This window comes from Gossypium hirsutum, chromosome D10 (assembly GCF_007990345.1).
Source record: "Gossypium hirsutum isolate 1008001.06 chromosome D10, Gossypium_hirsutum_v2.1, whole genome shotgun sequence".
In the NCBI taxonomy this organism is placed as follows: domain Eukaryota; kingdom Viridiplantae; phylum Streptophyta; class Magnoliopsida; order Malvales; family Malvaceae; genus Gossypium; species Gossypium hirsutum.
The window spans coordinates 52,615,901-52,630,817 of record NC_053446.1 but is presented as its reverse complement, the minus strand read 5'-3'; the positions used below and the strand labels follow the sequence as shown (position 1 = coordinate 52,630,817).

Genomic DNA, 14,917 nt, shown 5'->3' with positions numbered 1-14,917 from the left:
ATATATGATTCGTATTCTTATGTATGTTGTATTGTGTATTTGTATTTTATTGATTCATTGTTGCACATTAGCTTACATTTAGCTTACGAATTTTTCTTTCGCAATATATATTGTCATCTCATTGTGTTTTATTCGTCAAAAGATTATATTCTATTTAAGTATCAAAACTAATTTATTCAAAAAAAAAACTTTCAAGATAACGCAAAGTTCGGTATTTGGAATCTTCGAAATAATTGAGTCCTAACGTATTGGGTTCCAATTTTCCTCGTCGAATCCAAATAATCGAGAATATCCCTTTTAATTAAAACATAAATAAAAAGTTCATTCTCGGTAATTCGACACGTTGTGTCCTAACGCATTGGATATGACATGTTGTTTTCTCGAGACGAGGATTTTTCTAATAAATGAAAATAAAGGCACTATTCGATATTTAGGAATTTTGTGAAATTGAACCCTAACTTACTGGGTTTTGATTTTCTCATTTGACCCAAATAATCCGATATCCTTCTCAAAATGCATAGGTTTTAAAAGTCAAAACATAAACTTGATTTTGAAGATTTGAAATGTTGCACTCTAACTTACTGAGTGTGACAATTTATTTCTCTGGAATAAGTGAACCTCATCATCCAATTCATTTTATTCAGGATAAAAGGATCGAATTTTAAAATCTTTTCAAAATTTTGACATTAAGATATTAAACAATCAATTCGGTACCAATTTTGGGCATCACGAGGGTGCTAACCCTTCCTCGTGCGTAACCGACTCCCGAGCCTGTTTTCTCAAAATTCGCAGACCTAAAATTATTTTTGAGGTGATCCGATCACACCACAATAAAAGATTAGTGGTGACTCCCATTTTATTTTCAAAGTCGATCCCCATTTTTCAAACTTAAAAATGGTTTCGATAGTGGTCGTCAAGGATATTCTTAAGTGTTTTGCCTAGAATAATGTCTTAAATCTTTATGCATTTGGCACCACTTTATTTTGTTGAGGCACAATGTTTCAATTATCAATGGGATTGTTGTTGCTTTTTAAATAATATGGAGACACAAGTACTTCAAATGCACTAATTGAATAATTCGATTCATTTGGTTTATCTTTATTTAAATTAAAAATTAAAAATTAAATGTGAAGGTTATGGATTTAATTTTGTATTTATTTTTAACTGTATTTATCAATTTTTAAAATTTTTGTTCTTATCAAATAATAAATTTATTTATTAAGTTGTTATTTTCAAAATTTTATGCAGTAAAATTATTATTATATGTAAGGTCATTATTTTTACATATTATTCATTAAATTCTTGTTAATGGATTAATTTGTGTAATGAATAAAATTCTAAAATTTTATAAGTATTAAAACTTAAAATGGATTAAATTTATAATTTGTGTATAATATTAGTGAATTAATTTAAACTAAACAGTGTTCTAATGAAAGGGTATCAAATTTTGATGAATTTGTGTATAATATTATGGTTCATCACATATTTGATGAATTTCTTGTTTCAACTCATACTTGGCATCTACGGTTGTCTGAAAAGAAAATTGTTCACAAGTTTTAACTAGTTTTTTTAGCTTAAAAATTACTTCATGTCAAGTTGAGTTATTCTTATTTTTATAATTTAATTTTATTAATTAGTAAACTTATTTGTTAAAGGGTTTTTTATAGATGGTAAATGATTGTTTATAATATGATCAAACTTTCATTTAAGATGAACCTCTCATTTAAGACAAAACTTGAATGTGAGAATAAAGATGAACCTCTCATTTAAGACGTCATCTAAATAGTTGTTTGAAAAAAGTTAATAAGGACATCACTCAATACACCATAGCCACTCAACCATCTTTAGGAGGTGATGGTCCATCTATAAAAAAACTACAAGTTTGATGCTGATGAGTGTCGTCGAGCTGTTTCTACTTTTCTTATGTGTGGCAACCATTCATTTAGGATAGTTGAAGAACCAAGATTCAGATGCATGATAAAAATTTCTAGTCCTAATTTTAAGAATATAAGTAGACATACAGCTACTAGGGATGTCCTAATGTATTATGCAAAAGAGAGAGATCATATTAAAGAAGAGTTGGCTAAAGCACCTAGTTTAAATTGTCTAACTTCCTATAATTGGAACTCGGAGCATACTAATGAAGAATATATTTGCATTACTGCTCATTGGGTTGACAAAGATTGGAAGCTACAAAAGAGAATCACAAGGTTTAGAGCTTTATTTCCTCCGTATGATGGTTTGAACATAGCGGATGAGCTTGTTTTATGTTTATCTCAATGAGGTATAGACAAGAAAAATTTTAGCATCATTTTGGATAATACTTCTTATAATGATGTTATGGTTTCTTGTCTTAAAAATCGTTTTCGTTTGAACCGAGCTATTTTGTGTGATGGTGCTTTTTTTCAAGTTAGATGTTGTGCACATATATTGAATCTTATAGTTAAAGCTGGTTTGGGACTTGCTGATGATATTGTTGGTAAAATTCGAAATGGAATTAAGTACATAAAAAAGTCAAAATTCGTAGGAAAAGATTTTATGATGTGACCGACAAAAGTTTTCATTTGAATGTGACCAAAAAGTTACGTCAAGATGTGTGTGTGTGATGGAATTCTACTTATTTGCACTTTCTAATGAGGAGCGGGGAAATTTTGCTATTCTTTAAAAATTTTTGAAAGTCTTTAATGATGTGACTTGTGTTTTTTATGATTCTAATTATCCAATGGCTAATCTTTATTTTAGAGGGGTTTGGAAGGTTCACAAGGTCTTGCTTGATATAGTTAAAGGTTCTCATTCTTTTTTAACTCCAATGGTTAAGCAAATGTAAGAGAAATTTAATAAATATTAGGCTGAGTATTCATTGATATTGTCATGTGCTGCAATTTTAAATCCTCATTACAAGTTAAATTATATGCAGTATTGCTTTATTACAATCTATGGTATTCATGCTTCAGATTTTGTTGAAACCATTCTTAGCAATCTTAGACTCATGTTTGATGAGTATGTTAAGAAATCCAAATCCACATCTTCCTCTTTGGCTGGGAGTTCTAATGTTTCGGATAATAATCCTGTTGATTCTAATTTGCATCAACACAATGTTAATAGTGCTGATTTTGGGGAAAATCTTAATGAGAGTGGTGATTATAAACGGTATTTAAATGAATCTAGCACTAAGAGTGAAAAGTCACAGTTGGACATTTATTTGGAAAAACCGGAGCTTGAGTTGAATAGTCAAATAGATGTTTTGGATTATTGGAGTAAAAGTTCAGTTCAATATGATGAGCTTTCATTATTGGCCCGTGATCTTTTGGCAATTCCAATATTGACTGTAGCTTTCGAGTTGGCTTTTAGCATGAGTAAGGAAGTTATCACACCTTTAAGGAGTTCACTTAAGCCAAAAATGGTTCAAGTCATTGTTTGCTTTGATAATTGGAAGTGAGCTAAGAGATTTTCAATGGGTAATTATTATTCTCATTTTGTTGTTGTAATTTTATAACATTTTTATCAATTTGATTATGTAATTATTTATTCTTATTTCATGTTATAAATTGGTTGCAAGAATGATGGTGATGATGAGGATGATTAGGGGTGAGCAAAACTCGATTCGAATCGAAAAAATCGAAAAAAGTTTTGAATTTCGAGTTAAACAAATCGAGTTATTCAAGTCTACTCGAAATTTTTTTCGAATTTCAAGTTCAAATCGAGTTTGGTTTTCAAATTCAAATAACTCAAATAAACCGAATATCAAACTATAGTAATTTACATTATTACCTCAAACTCTTAAACCTTTTCACTTTCCTCCCAAAACTTTTACTCCCTCCCACTTTCCCCCCATAACTTTTTCTCCCCTCACATCCCATCCCCCTTCTACCCCAAGCCTATTCCCCTCCCCCCAAATTTTTTTTTTAATATTTCCCTCCCAAAATTTTACTCCTCCCATTTTTACCTCCCCCAAAAAACTACTCCCTCAACCTCCAAAACTTTTTATTTTCCCCCTAAACTTTTACTTCTCACCCTTTACCCCAAAATAAAAAATTAAAATCATCCAAAAAATCCAAAACCTAAATAATAATAATTTTATTTATATCTACTATTTATATTATTAAATTAAATTTTACATTTTTTACTATTTATATTATTGAATTGTTTTATCATATTGAATCTTTATAATTTTTTGCTAAAATTGAATTATTGATGATGCCATAAAATATTCGTATTAAAATTTTATGTTGGTATCAATTTCACATTTTATCTTTAAGATAATTTTTACTAAAAAATCAATTTTTTAACATTTAATATATTTTTTAATTTCAAAATATATAGTGACAATAATCAGAAGATAATTGAAGCAACTAAGCAAGCAAAGAAGTTAACCTGTATATAAAAGATTAATAAATAAATTATAAAGGGATGGAAGTTAATAACAAATTTGATTACGGTGGGTGACAGTGATTACAATGACCTAAAATATTTTTTTTAATTTAACTCGAACAAATATATTCGATTCAATTCGAATTTCATCTCACTCGACTCGATTCTAAAAAATTTCAAATCGAATTAGGATGATAAAATATAATTCGTCAACTCAATTAACTCGAAATTTTTTCATTTGATTCGATTCGATCAAACGCTCACCCTTAAGGATGATATTTCTTCAATTGCTTTTTAGGCTACCTTTCTAATTGTTGACAATTTAATTTAGCTTACAATTTATAGTTTGCTACAAAATTAAATATGTTGATTGGTTAATGTATAGATATCTTGGTTGGTTGATTATATTTTGCAAGTTTTTGGTGTTGTTGGTGGTGCTATTTTTTGTGTTGTTTTAGTGTTGTTTTTTGTGTTGTTTGGTGTTGTTTTGATGCTACTTTTTGTGATGTTTTATTATTGTTTCGCAGCTATTTATTATGTTGTTCAGTTGTCATTTTTAATATTATTTGGATATTGTAGAACTTTTGTTTTATTATTAATTTTGTTATTATTTTAGTTCTAACTTGTTACTATTTTAATATAACCACTTTTTATTGTATTTTCAATTTTTGTATTATTTTAAGAATTGTTTTAGTGTCCTTTTTTATTTGTTTATTGTTTTAATGTATGTTTTTATGTTTTTAAATGTATTTAATTTATTATATTTTAAAAATTATTTATTTAATAAAATAATCTAAAAATAATAATATGGGCCGAGCTTGGGCTTAGCAATTATATTTCGGGCCAGATTTAGACAAATTTTTAGGCCCATATTTTGGACCGGGACAAGCTCAGGCCTAGAAAACAAGCCTAAAATTTTGTTCAAGTCTGGCCCGACCCATGATCACCTTTAGCGTTGAAGTGCATGAATTGGTGTTTGAGGGCTGCTTATATTGACTGATCTTAGTGTGGGTGTGTATTATCCTTTGCTTGGAAAATTGCAAGTTGAATTGAATAAAATTTGTAGAAACAATATGGGACGCAGTGACATCGCTCGAACGTTGTCACGACGAGATCTGAATGCCATGGCATGGTGCGATGTTGGATTTTGGTCGTTGCGACGAGGCTTGATAGCATGTTGTGTCGAGACAAGGAACCCCCTCACCTTGCGACGTCAACCCTGTAATTTGAATTCTTTACAATTTGGTCCTATTTCTATCTCGAGTTAGCTTTAGGGCTTCTGTAAGCTCGTGTAAGACCCGAAAATGATTGTATATCTTATTGAATGCATGTTTTTGTTGAATTTAATCATCTAATAGTATAAATTAATTGTAACTTAGACTCGACAATCAGGTCGGGTAATAGGGTGTTACATGAATGATCAAAAAAGTAACTTTTCAAAGTGGAATGGAAAGAGAGGGTATTAAATCCCAAGTAAAAATTAACTACCAAATTTCACAATGTTTCCTAATATTTTTGAAGTCTTAAAAGTCATTTTAGACCCTTTCCAAAATTCCATTACGAAATAAAAACGTGTGACATCATTCGAAAACATTTCGAAGCTTAAAAGCACATCTTAAAAGTGCGGCAAAAATGTGTTAGAGACATTGGGTTCTTATAACAAAATTTCAGCATTGTGATGTTTATGTCTTGAGACATTGGATCTTTGAAGCAGAATTTGAGTATTTTGACCAATGAATCTTGAGAGGTAAGTGCTATTTCTCAAAACCCAAAGATAGAGGATAAAAAACTCAAATTTAAAACACTTCTAATACATACCAAAACACCTCTTACCAAGCAACCTTCAAAAACACTGAAAAGGGACATTCAAATCATGCAACTCTTAACCCATACATATTATAGTGTAGCTCAAAAGAAAACATGTGAGACCTCACTAGGAACACCCAAAATACGCCTAGCAATCACTCATTTGCTAGCCCAAAACCAAGAAAACACGGTGCATGCTTAGTCAAAAGTCCATAAAACATCAAAGTTAGTTAAAATGAGCCTTCACTTCCATAACTCCATAATCAAATTTCAAAATACTCGATAACATATGAACCTACATGGCTGAAATAGAGTCGTTTTGAAAATTACAATTTTTATAAAATAATATTTGACATGGAATTAGAAAATTTCTAAATTAGCAGAGTTAGGATTCTTTAAAATTGTTACTTGAAATTAGAGAAATGTTCATCCGTGCTTTAGAATTTTACTTTGAAATTAGGGAAATGTTCATCCGGGACCGTTGTTCAACAATTGAAGGTTTTTGGCATTTAATTTCTTTTGAAAAACTAAAATGAAACATTGAGAGCAAAATTACTCAAAAAGAAAAAAATGAAATTACCCAAAAGAATAATAAACATTAAAGTCATTTAGGTCATTTTCATCAATACGCCAAAAAGAAAAGGCATCTATTCAACCTCCATTCCTACATGTATTCACCACTAAAAGTTGAAATTTTGAACTATGAAACTAATTTCTTTTTTAAAAAATAACATAATGAGAAGAAATCAATATTAATTTAAAAAATTCAGTTTTACCTCTTGGCTCTTTCTAGCCAAATTGCTTCCGTTTGGTTCTCCAATCATACGATTCAATTTATATAATTAATTCACCAAACCAAACTAGCCATTATCGATTCAACCAGTCTGAGTTTTTCATCCATGGTTGCATTCTCCACTGCTTATTGCTTCATGCTTTTCTACATCAATCAAAGCAAAACTTCGCAAACTCTGCTGAAACCATCGTGTTTAGACAGTTGGAACAGAACATCTAAAAAGAGTTTCACCAGGAATTGAATAATCAAAACCTACATAAGTATTTTTATCATGCTTGCATATATATATATATGGTAATTGATTGCTGACACATACTGTTAATTACAGTAGCTGATACTTATCAAGCTGGTATAATATATTACAGATTGATTCATTATAGATGTAAATAAATGTCTTTGAAGGGTTTCTTACTACTTGTTGAACTAATACGGCAAAGCAAGTACAGGTCAACCGAGATCCTTGAGGCGAGAACTACGAACCATCCATAAAAACAGCACCATGTCCGCTGGATTTCATGAACTTCTTGAACAAAAGAACCAAAATTGCTATAGTAAGTCCAACGGCAGCCCATGTAAACAAGCGGTCATCGGCAGATCTTTGAACCCTCATCTCTGGCCTTTGCAGTGGATGATTACTTGATTCCCGGGCAGGAATCTCTCTTGCAGCCCTCACTCCCATTTCAGCAGTACCTGGATTAGCATTGGCCAGAACCAGAGGCTCTTCTTCGACAGCCCTGTCACCTACTACTGGGTTCGGTAGCCCATTCCCAGCAACCATGGTAGCGGAATCCTGTTGATTAGCCTGAGCTTCTCCGTCACTGTTAGTAGGGTGCTCTTCCAAGGCCTGTGAAGGGCTGAGTTGAGGGACAGGGGGTGTCTTGCTTAACATATATTCATGTATCTGTGCCATCAAAAGTTTCATTAAAAGGAAACCAAAATTACCTTATAGGCAATAATTTATGCAGAACATACCTCATCAATAAGTTTTTGGCGTTCAGGATTCCCATATTTGGGTGGAGATTCACGAGATTTGATGGCAAGAGCACGTCGTTCTTCCTTCTTATAATCTAGAGAACCTAAAGCACCATTTGGGTTGGTGGGCATGAAAGCTATCAGTGCCACTAGAGCGGTCCGCACTATCAACACCAACAGCCAGATTAGCCAGGTTTTATCTAGATTTTGTTTGAGCTAGAAGAGAATTTACACATATTCCTTCAATATTCAAAGTTGTAACTAGTTTCTTATCATTCAAAGAGCATCTTGTATTTCATAAAAATTGGGGGATCGAACTTTCAGGCATTAAGATGCGTTTCAGTCATCTCATAAGAGATTCCCAACATGTCATTTCTCAAGTTTCACTAATTAAACCTTTTAACCAACAAAGTATCAGCTGTTCACACAAAATCTTTTGGTTCCAATCCAAAATACAGATAAAGAGGAAACTCAGATTAATGACATGCCAGAATGAAGGGACACGAAATAGTACTAATGTAACTATATTGTTTAAAGATTTGGAAGGGTCAGAGAAATGGTTGCTTCTCAGCTAGGTCAGCCTATCACCTCATTCAACAAAGTACGAAGGAACTACAAAGAAAAGACCACAGATAGATTTGGTGAATTAAAAGTCCAAATGTATGTGTTTTTGTTTGGCTTTTATTTAGTGATAAGTAAATACAAATGAGATTCGGATCAAGAAGAAATTATATTGGAGGGCTCTTGTGGCATTGCCTAATGGAGTTGGAGACACCTTTGCCTGCAATTAGGGACTGTTCTTTTGTTCATGAAGTTTAGTATTGCTGATCAATGAATGGAACCATTAGAGCTGATCGTTTTGGTGGCAAAGAAAATTACTAAGAAGGCCATGGAGGTTATTAAAGGAAGATAAGGTGTTGTTATCCGGATTTTATGAACCAAAAAAAGAAAACCATATCAATTCACTAGTTGCAACTTGAACTTTTGTGAATGCTTTCAAAGAGCTTCATCAAATAGCAGTGGAATCAACATTACAACACAAAATACTACTTCATTATACACAATATCTGGATTTCATATGCAATTTATATCAAAATTCGCTATGCCTTTTCATTCAAGGTAAATGATAATACTCACCACTCCAAGATGGCTGCCAATGCTCCGGGTGGTGATTCGATATACTTAAGCAAATTTTCGTCTGGGTTTCAAAACGCCCATTTGGCTGAAACATACGGACAGGCAAATTAGGACATCAAATTAGATAATTACCAACACAAAAAATATATGTATAAAGTGAGCGCTTACAGTCAGCAACATAAATGAAGGGGGCTTGAATGGATACTCAGCAGGCAATTGGATCCTTCCATGATAAATCCCTCCCTCAAATTCAGAATCCCTGGGACCCCTAATTGCAAATTGCCATTCAAATATATTCTCCTGCAAACCAAGAAAAGAAAACCCATTTTTTTCATGAAAAACCACAATAATCTCATAAACCAACAAACAATTTGCCTCTTAATGTACTACCCACGTTCCATCCAGAACCTTACTCATCAAATTGGAACTCAAAAAAGCCCTAAAATTTTAAGATTTGTGGGGAAAAACAGACCTCAAGAGGGAGGCTCGTGAAATCATCAGAAGGATTGGATTGCATCTCCTTGACCTCTTGTAATATCCTCTTCACCGCCGGATTCTTGAGGTTATACTTGTCCTCAGCCATTTGGATCACGATCAGATCAAATATCAAACCGCCGCCGCCGCTACCACCTCCGTTCCGATCTGCTGACTAACCCGTCCGTACGTATTTAAATACGAATTTTCGAGTGTTTGAAGAGAGAGAGAGAGAGAGAGAGAATCAGGGACAGAGAGTAGATTTTTTATTTATTTAATGGAGAGAGAGAAAGAAGAGTTCGGAGTTGAGTTGTTGACTGGACACGTCTTGTGATGCATGTTAGAAGACGTGGCAGTATGTTATTGGAGTATAGGTATTAGTCTTTTTGTTTCTATTGGTTTCTGTAACTTCCTTCTTTAAAATTACAGTCAACGCTAATGGTCACCCAACTGTTGCTCTTTTTTTTTTGTCACCAGACTATTCATTTTTTTAATTTAGTCATTTAAATATTTTTATCACTCAACTATCAATTTTTTTTTAAATTTAGTCACGCAACTAATCAAGATTATTTTTTTACTCTATTTTTATTAGGTTTTATTAAATATATGAGAGAGTGACATAACAATTAAAAAGTAGGTATAATTAAATTTAGTTCTTAACTTTTATATATTATATTAATTTAATCATAATTTTAAAAAATTAACTTTCAAAATTTATAAATAATCTTAATTTGATCATCAGAATTTTCCTTCCTCTCCCACTTTTCTTCCCACCACTACCATCATTGTCTACACCTTCTCCTAAATATTTTGATTTATTTATATACTATCATATAGCATACCTTTTGTGTCGTGTGATCAAAACTATAAGCCAAGTCTGCCAAGCAGTGAGGAAGATCGGAATCTCATGGTAAAACTGCTCTCCATTGCATGGCGTTGGTGAAAGAGTTAAAGCAACGGAAAGCCTCGGGTTCTTAAGTTTTCAATGGCATTGACAGAGTTAGGTTGGGTATCATGTCACTCCCTCTCCAATATTTACTGTTCAAATTTAGGGTATTCAAACAATCAGTTTGATTATTAACTAAATTAGATTAATATTAATTGAATTAATCAAATTATAAAAAATTTTAACCGTTAATCGAATCGAAATTTTTTAAAAAAATTAATTGAATCAAAATATTTCGGTTAACCGAATTAACCAAAATTTATATATTTTTATCTTTTGGTTAAAACAACCATAAAACATATCAAAAAATACATTGAAATTAACTGCAATATATGTTTTTGTCTTGAAAGTTAATGGAATTAATCGAAATTTTATGTCTTGAAACATTACATAAGTCTTGAAATTAACACATAATTAACGCATAATATTAATTATTAAGTTTGGTTAATTCGGTTAATTACCCGATTTTGAACTAAATTAATCGATAACCGAAATTTCAAAAAACCATTAATCAACCTCTGACCGAACTAAGTTTGACCACTGACCAATTAACCGAATTAGATCAATTCAGTCAGTTAATTCAGTTTTAACTGAAGTTTGAACACCCTGCTTAGACCATACATTTCTTACTCTTTTAAACTCTCTAGAGTTTTTTTTTTATTTTAATAATTTTCTCATGTTCTTTTTATTATATCAACCGAATTTTTATTCAGTATCTCTGCTATTGTCACTTGATAGGAGGAGGTGGAGGCAATGATGGTTGGGGGTAGGGGAAGCGGAAGAGGAAGAAGAAGGTAAATTTTGATGATTAAATTGAGATCATTTATAAATTTTGAGGGTTAATTTTTTAAAAAATATGACTAAATCGATATAATATGTAAAAGTTGAGGGCTAAATTTTTTATTATACTAATTTTTAACTGCCACGTCACTTCTCATAAGAGATTTAACGACACCTAGCAAAAATGGACAACAAAAAACAATTTTGATTAGATGGGTGACCAAATTAAAAAAAAATTGATAGTTGGGTGACAAAAAAAGATCGAAGAGGCAATATTTGGTACATTAAAACAAATTGATAGTTGGATGATAAAAAAAGAAAATGCACAATAGTTAAGTGACCTAGGGTATAATTTACCTTTAAAATTCTAAAATTTGCACGTAATTTTATGCATTTAATATTTAATTATATTTTTAAATATTGTGTATTTAATTATAGTAATTAAGGTAAAATAATATTTTTATCTAAATTATTAAATATAATTAAAATTTATTAACTTATCAACTCAAAATGTTATGATAGACATTTCTCAAATAATAATTAAAACATTTTTAACATTTTTAGCATAATTTTGTTTTACCTAATTAACACAACTCTAATATTAATTAAGCCATAATTAATATGTTTAGAATTCTATTCTAATAATAACTCTATTTTATATCAATAAATTAATAGCTTATTTAAAATAAAATTAACTCAACTTTTTTTTATATATTTTATGCTTAGAATTTTCTAATTACTTTTAAAAATATGTCTTCTACTAAATTATAATTATTTATAAATTTATAATTATCATAACATTTATTTTATTTTTAAATATAAAATTAATAATATAATAAAAATTAAAGATATTGCTTGAGTTCAAATTTTTTTCTGGACTCATACTTTTATATATTATATTATAATATATATTATACATTTTTTGAAATTTAATTTTATCCTTGAAACAGACAAACATGGCCGACTAAAATCATGAGTTGGGCTAACCTAGAGAAAGAACCTTTTCCGAAAAATAGATTGTATAAAAAAATCAAAATAATACAAATTGTTTACTAATAGTTAAAAGGAATAAATATCAAAATTATATATGAACTTTGATTTAATGTACAATATCATATATAAATTTTAATTTTGTATGATTTTATACATAAAATTTTTATTTGATTCAATTTACATAGATCACCAATAATATTTTCGAATTAGCACTATTTTATGTTGATATATTGCATATGCAAAAAAATTATATTAATCTTGTGATACCCAATTATTGCCCGGGGCCCAAAACCATTTGCATAGCCCAATAAACCAAATATATTCGGCCCAATATAGCCCAATTTCATTAATTCAAGCCCAAATTTAGCTAACCCAATTAACCTAATCCTAAACTAATTCTAGGAACCCTAATTCTCCCTGCGCCGCACATGTTCTCTATTGCAGCAACTTCACCACGCACGACGCAGTAACCGCCCCACGTCTTCGCTTGCACGTCCACCCACACACACGTACCTGCAACAAATCGACCACGAACAGATAATAGTAGAGAATACAAAGAGAAAATGGAAAAGGGGGGCGTTGGTTTATTATTTTTGGTTATATAAAGCCAAATACAATCTGTAAAAAGGAGAAAAATTCTGTATTGAAAAACATCAAAGAAAATACAAAAGAGAAAGAAACAGAAAAGCAAAAAAAATATTTTTGAAGGTATCTCGTTTTTTTAGAATCTGTGGGATTGTTGTTCTTTTTCTTTTTTTATTTTCTGTTATAAAAATAACAAAGAAGAGAGGAAAGAAGAGAAACTTACCGTTGGGGGTGTCGTCGGAGTGCCATCACATCGCCGTCGAAGTCGGAGGGGCCTCAGATCTGCCGTGGAGGAGGCGGCGGCTTGGGGATGGCCTGGGTTAAGGAAAACCCTAGCAGAGCCCCTCTTTTGTTTTAAAATGAAAAATGAAATTTTTTTTTAAAGAAATTTTTGTTTTATTGCATTTCAGAAACGGCGCCGTATTGATGGACCCAAATGCCCGCGCGTCGACCCGATCCGACCCAGGGAGGGTCCGCGCATTTCTTTAAAATGGGATATTTCCGGAATCGGTCCCTTTTCTTTTGAAGTGTTTTTAAATTTTTATTATTGTTTTGATTTAGTCTCACATTGCGCAATGATTTTTGGGAAATTTATTCCTCCGACCCTTCCCTTGCTGCGCGTGTTTTAAATTACTTCTCCTCTTGTTTTTTATTTTATTTTCAAATTCTGTTTTATTTTAAATTTAATCTTTAATTTACTATTTTAGGTTTTCTTTTAATTAAATTATTAATACTGTTTGTTTACATCATTGTTAGTTTATTATTATATTATATAGTATTATATAGTATTATTATTGTATTTATTTATATATGCGTATGCATATTAATATTCATATTTTTTTAAAGAAACGTTTTGAATATATACTATATACATATATATATTTTTAAAATGTTTTAAATGTATACTATGTACATATCATAATTATATTATTATTTTTTTTTCTCCTTTTATATATATATATACATATATGTTATATTATTTATTATATCGTATATTATTATTATTCTTATATATACGTGCATATATATGTTAATATATAAAGGTATATTTTAAACGTTTTAAATTCATAGACATAGTATGTATATATGTTATATTTTCTTTTCTTTTCATAGTTTTTTTTATATACATTTATATTTTTATAATGTTTATATTTTCATATTTTATAACCTATATATGTTTATACATTCTTTATAATATATATATATGTACTTTCTAGAATTATTATAGGTTTTGCTTGACTGGTTGTTGCTTTGTTTGGTGTATTTTATTTTCTTATATATGTATATTATATATACCTGTTCCAATATATGAATATACATGTTTTAGAATCTATTTATGTATCATACTTATATTTTGAGGATGCATATATACGTATAATTTAAATTAAAATATTTTTTTCGTATTGCGTTAACATTTTTAACATATTTTCAAAATATATTTTGATTTTGTCAAAATATTAAAATCATTTTTTATGATTCAAAGGTTTTCAAAATAAAAGTGATATTCGATATTCGGGATTTTTGAGGAATCGAGCCCTAACGTATTGGGTTCCGATTTTCTTTATTAATCCTAAATAATCGAGAATTTTCTTTTTCAAAACGCATAAATAAAAATCATTTTCGGGAATTCAACATGTTATGTCCTAACGCATTGAGTATGACATATTGTTTTCTCGAGATGAAGATTTTCCCTAAAGTAAAAGTAATATTCAAAATTCGGGAATTTTGAGAAATTGTATATTAACGTATTGGGTCTCAATTTTTTCGTATGACTTGAACAATTGATTATTTTTTTCAGATTTCATCATTTAGAGTTTTTTTTTTAAATCTTTTCAAATATTCGACACCAAGATATTAACTAATCAATTTGGTACTGATTTTGGGTGTTACGTGGGTGCTAACCATTCCTCGTGTGTAACTGATTCCCGAACCCGTTTTCAAATTTCGTAGACCAAAATCGTTTTAAGGTGAGCCGATCACACTTAAATCACGGATCGGTGGCGACTCTAATATTTTATTTTTAAAGTCGACAACTAAATTTTTGTTTTCAAAAAAATGGT

General features: G+C 30.4%; 1 protein-coding gene and 1 long non-coding RNA gene across 2 annotated transcripts; both read right to left on the bottom strand.

Annotated features, from left to right (window-relative positions):
• Nucleotides 1-7,207: 7,207 nt before the first annotated feature.
• On the bottom strand, nt 7,208-9,849 carry LOC107916204 (ubiquitin-conjugating enzyme E2 32). Its single transcript, XM_016845358.2, has 5 exons — nt 9,552-9,849; nt 9,248-9,379; nt 9,080-9,164; nt 7,943-8,106; nt 7,208-7,871 (listed from the first exon to the last, which is right to left on the bottom strand). The coding sequence occupies exons 1-5, from the start codon at nt 9,660-9,662 to the stop codon at nt 7,443-7,445; spliced, it is 921 nt and encodes a 306-aa protein (XP_016700847.1). The 5' UTR covers nt 9,663-9,849; the 3' UTR covers nt 7,208-7,442.
• Nucleotides 9,850-12,398: 2,549 nt separating this feature from the next.
• Nucleotides 12,399-13,484, bottom strand: LOC107915932 (uncharacterized). The gene is made up of 2 exons (XR_001689320.2): nt 13,081-13,484; nt 12,399-12,785 (listed from the first exon to the last, which is right to left on the bottom strand). It is a non-coding gene; the product is annotated as an uncharacterized lncRNA (long non-coding RNA).
• Nucleotides 13,485-14,917: the final 1,433 nt, after the last annotated feature.

What these genes read in the sequence shown, in the direction of transcription:
- LOC107916204 (XM_016845358.2), bottom strand. Translation starts at nt 9,662, where the DNA reads ATGGCTGAGGACAAGTATAACCTCAAGAATCCGGCGGTGAAGAGGATA. An exon ending in TTGGCAGCCATCTTGGAGTG is followed by an intron (nt 8,107 to 9,079) that starts GTGAGTATTATC and finishes TGGTGTTGATAG; the next exon opens with TGCGGACCGCTCTAGTGGCA. An exon ending in GCCAAAAACTTATTGATGAG is followed by an intron (nt 7,872 to 7,942) that starts GTATGTTCTGCA and finishes TTGATGGCACAG; the next exon opens with ATACATGAATATATGTTAAG.